Source organism: Mesitornis unicolor, unplaced genomic scaffold (genome assembly GCF_000695765.1).
Source record: "Mesitornis unicolor isolate BGI_N332 unplaced genomic scaffold, ASM69576v1 scaffold44211, whole genome shotgun sequence".
In the NCBI taxonomy this organism is placed as follows: Eukaryota; Metazoa; Chordata; class Aves; order Mesitornithiformes; family Mesitornithidae; genus Mesitornis; species Mesitornis unicolor.
The window spans coordinates 1,277-3,186 of record NW_010163910.1 but is presented as its reverse complement, the minus strand read 5'-3'; the positions used below and the strand labels follow the sequence as shown (position 1 = coordinate 3,186).

Genomic DNA, 1,910 nt, shown 5'->3' with positions numbered 1-1,910 from the left:
AAAGAGCTCAGAGGCTTTTGAAGGACACACACAGACCAGGAGGAGCCAGTGATGCTGGAGAGGCCAGGTGTCTCCAGGGGGGATGTGGTGTTGCATTGATGGGGAAGTTCCTCAGCCCGAAAAGAGGTGGCTGATCTGTGGGCAAACCCTTTCCTCCATGGGAAGGGACAGAGTTGAGGTGAGGTGGAGCAGACTGAGGGGTGCTGGAGGTGTTGTACAAGGGAATGTGTGAGGGACAGCATCCACCTGCACTGCCCTCCACCTGGCACAGTGTGGATACATTGGAGTGATGGAGGGGGCTGCCCACTGCATGGGAGGGGAGCTGGGAGGGCAATGGAGATGCCAGGGGACACAGGGGCTGTCACCCTGGCCCACAACACCCTCCCACCCCACACTCATGTTGGTCTGTGCTCCACAGGCAAAATGGATTCCTTCTCCTTCAATGGGGATCTCTCCAACCTCTTTTCCCTCTACAACTACACTTACGACTACAGCACAGCCTTGCCCGATACTGCTATCTCCTCTGCCCCATGCCGGCCTGATGGCTCTGTCCTCAACAAGTATCTGGTGGTGATAATCTACTGCATCGTCTTCATCCTCAGTGTGGTGGGGAACGGGCTGGTGGTGCTGGTGGGGACCTCCAGCCACACCAACCGCTCCGTCACTGACGTTTACCTGCTCAACCTGGCCGTGGCGGACCTGCTCTTTGCCCTCAGCCTGCCACTCTGGGCTGCCTACCGAGCCCATGAGTGGGTTTTCGGCACCGTGATGTGCAAAGCCATCTCTGTGCTGCAGGAGGCCAACTTCTACAGCGGCATCCTGCTGCTGGCCTGCATCAGCGTGGACCGCTACCTGGCCATCGTCTATGCCACCCGAGCTGCCACCAAGAAGAGGCACTGGGTGAAGTTTGTCTGCTTGGGCATCTGGGTCTTTTCCGTGCTGCTCTCCCTGCCCGTGCTGCTCTTCCGTGAGGCTTTCCCCTCGCCCAGCAATGGCACCGTGTGCTACGAGCGCATCGGCGGTGAGGACACTGGTGGTGCTGCGGATCCTGCCACAGACCTTCGGCTTTGCCCTGCCCCTCCTGGTGATGCTCTTCTGCTACGGTGTCACCATCCACACCCTCCTGCAGACCAAGAACTCCCAGAAGCAGCGGGCCATGAAGGTCATCTTTGCTGTGGTGCTGGTCTTCCTCATCTGCTGGCTGCCCTACAACATCACGTTGGTGAGCGACACCCTCATGAGGACACGGGCCATCGCTGAGACCTGTGAGAGGAGGAACCGCATCGACACAGCCCTCTCTGTCACGCAGGTCCTGGGCTTTGCCCACAGCTGCATCAACCCCATAATCTACGCCTTCATTGGGCAAAAGTTTCGTAACAGCTTCCTCAAGATCCTGGCACAGCGCGGGCTCATCAGCAAGGACGCCGTGGCCCGCTATGGCCGCACCTCCTACACCTCCACGTCTGGCAACACCTCCACCACCCTCTGAGCCCTACTGGGACACGACCTTTGTGGCTCTCAGCAGGTTCTGGCACCCCACCACCACTGTATCCTCATCCAGCCTCCCGGGATGTAGGCACTGATGCCATGGGCATGGGCAGGGCCACCACTGGATGCTGGACTCCAACTGGAAGGAGGCTTGGGCGGCAAGGTGGTAGGGCCCCATTGCCAGGGGAGTGATGCCAAGCGCTGCCCACCCTCTTTGCTTTTTGGGGTAAGCCTGTGACTTCGGGGACTCCACGCCCATACTGTGGGGACAGTGTTTGTGGCCAACAGCCATCGAGCAATAAAGGAGTTGGTTGGTTGGTCAATCAGGTCTGTGTTCTCTTTCCATGGGGAAGGAGATGGTGGGGATGGGGCCAGGGCACATCTCCGGGGATGGTGGGTCCTGGGCTCCCCACCTCACTGCC

The 1,910-nt window shown here is 59.4% G+C and overlaps 1 protein-coding gene across 1 annotated transcript; it reads left to right on the top strand.

The window, feature by feature from the left end:
• Positions 1–423: 423 nt before the first annotated feature.
• Positions 424–1,489, top strand: LOC104548176 (C-X-C chemokine receptor type 2-like). Its single transcript, XM_010194120.1, is given in 2 exon segments — positions 424–1,031; positions 1,033–1,489. Coding segments are annotated over 2 exon segments (1,065 nt in total).
• Positions 1,490–1,910: the final 421 nt, after the last annotated feature.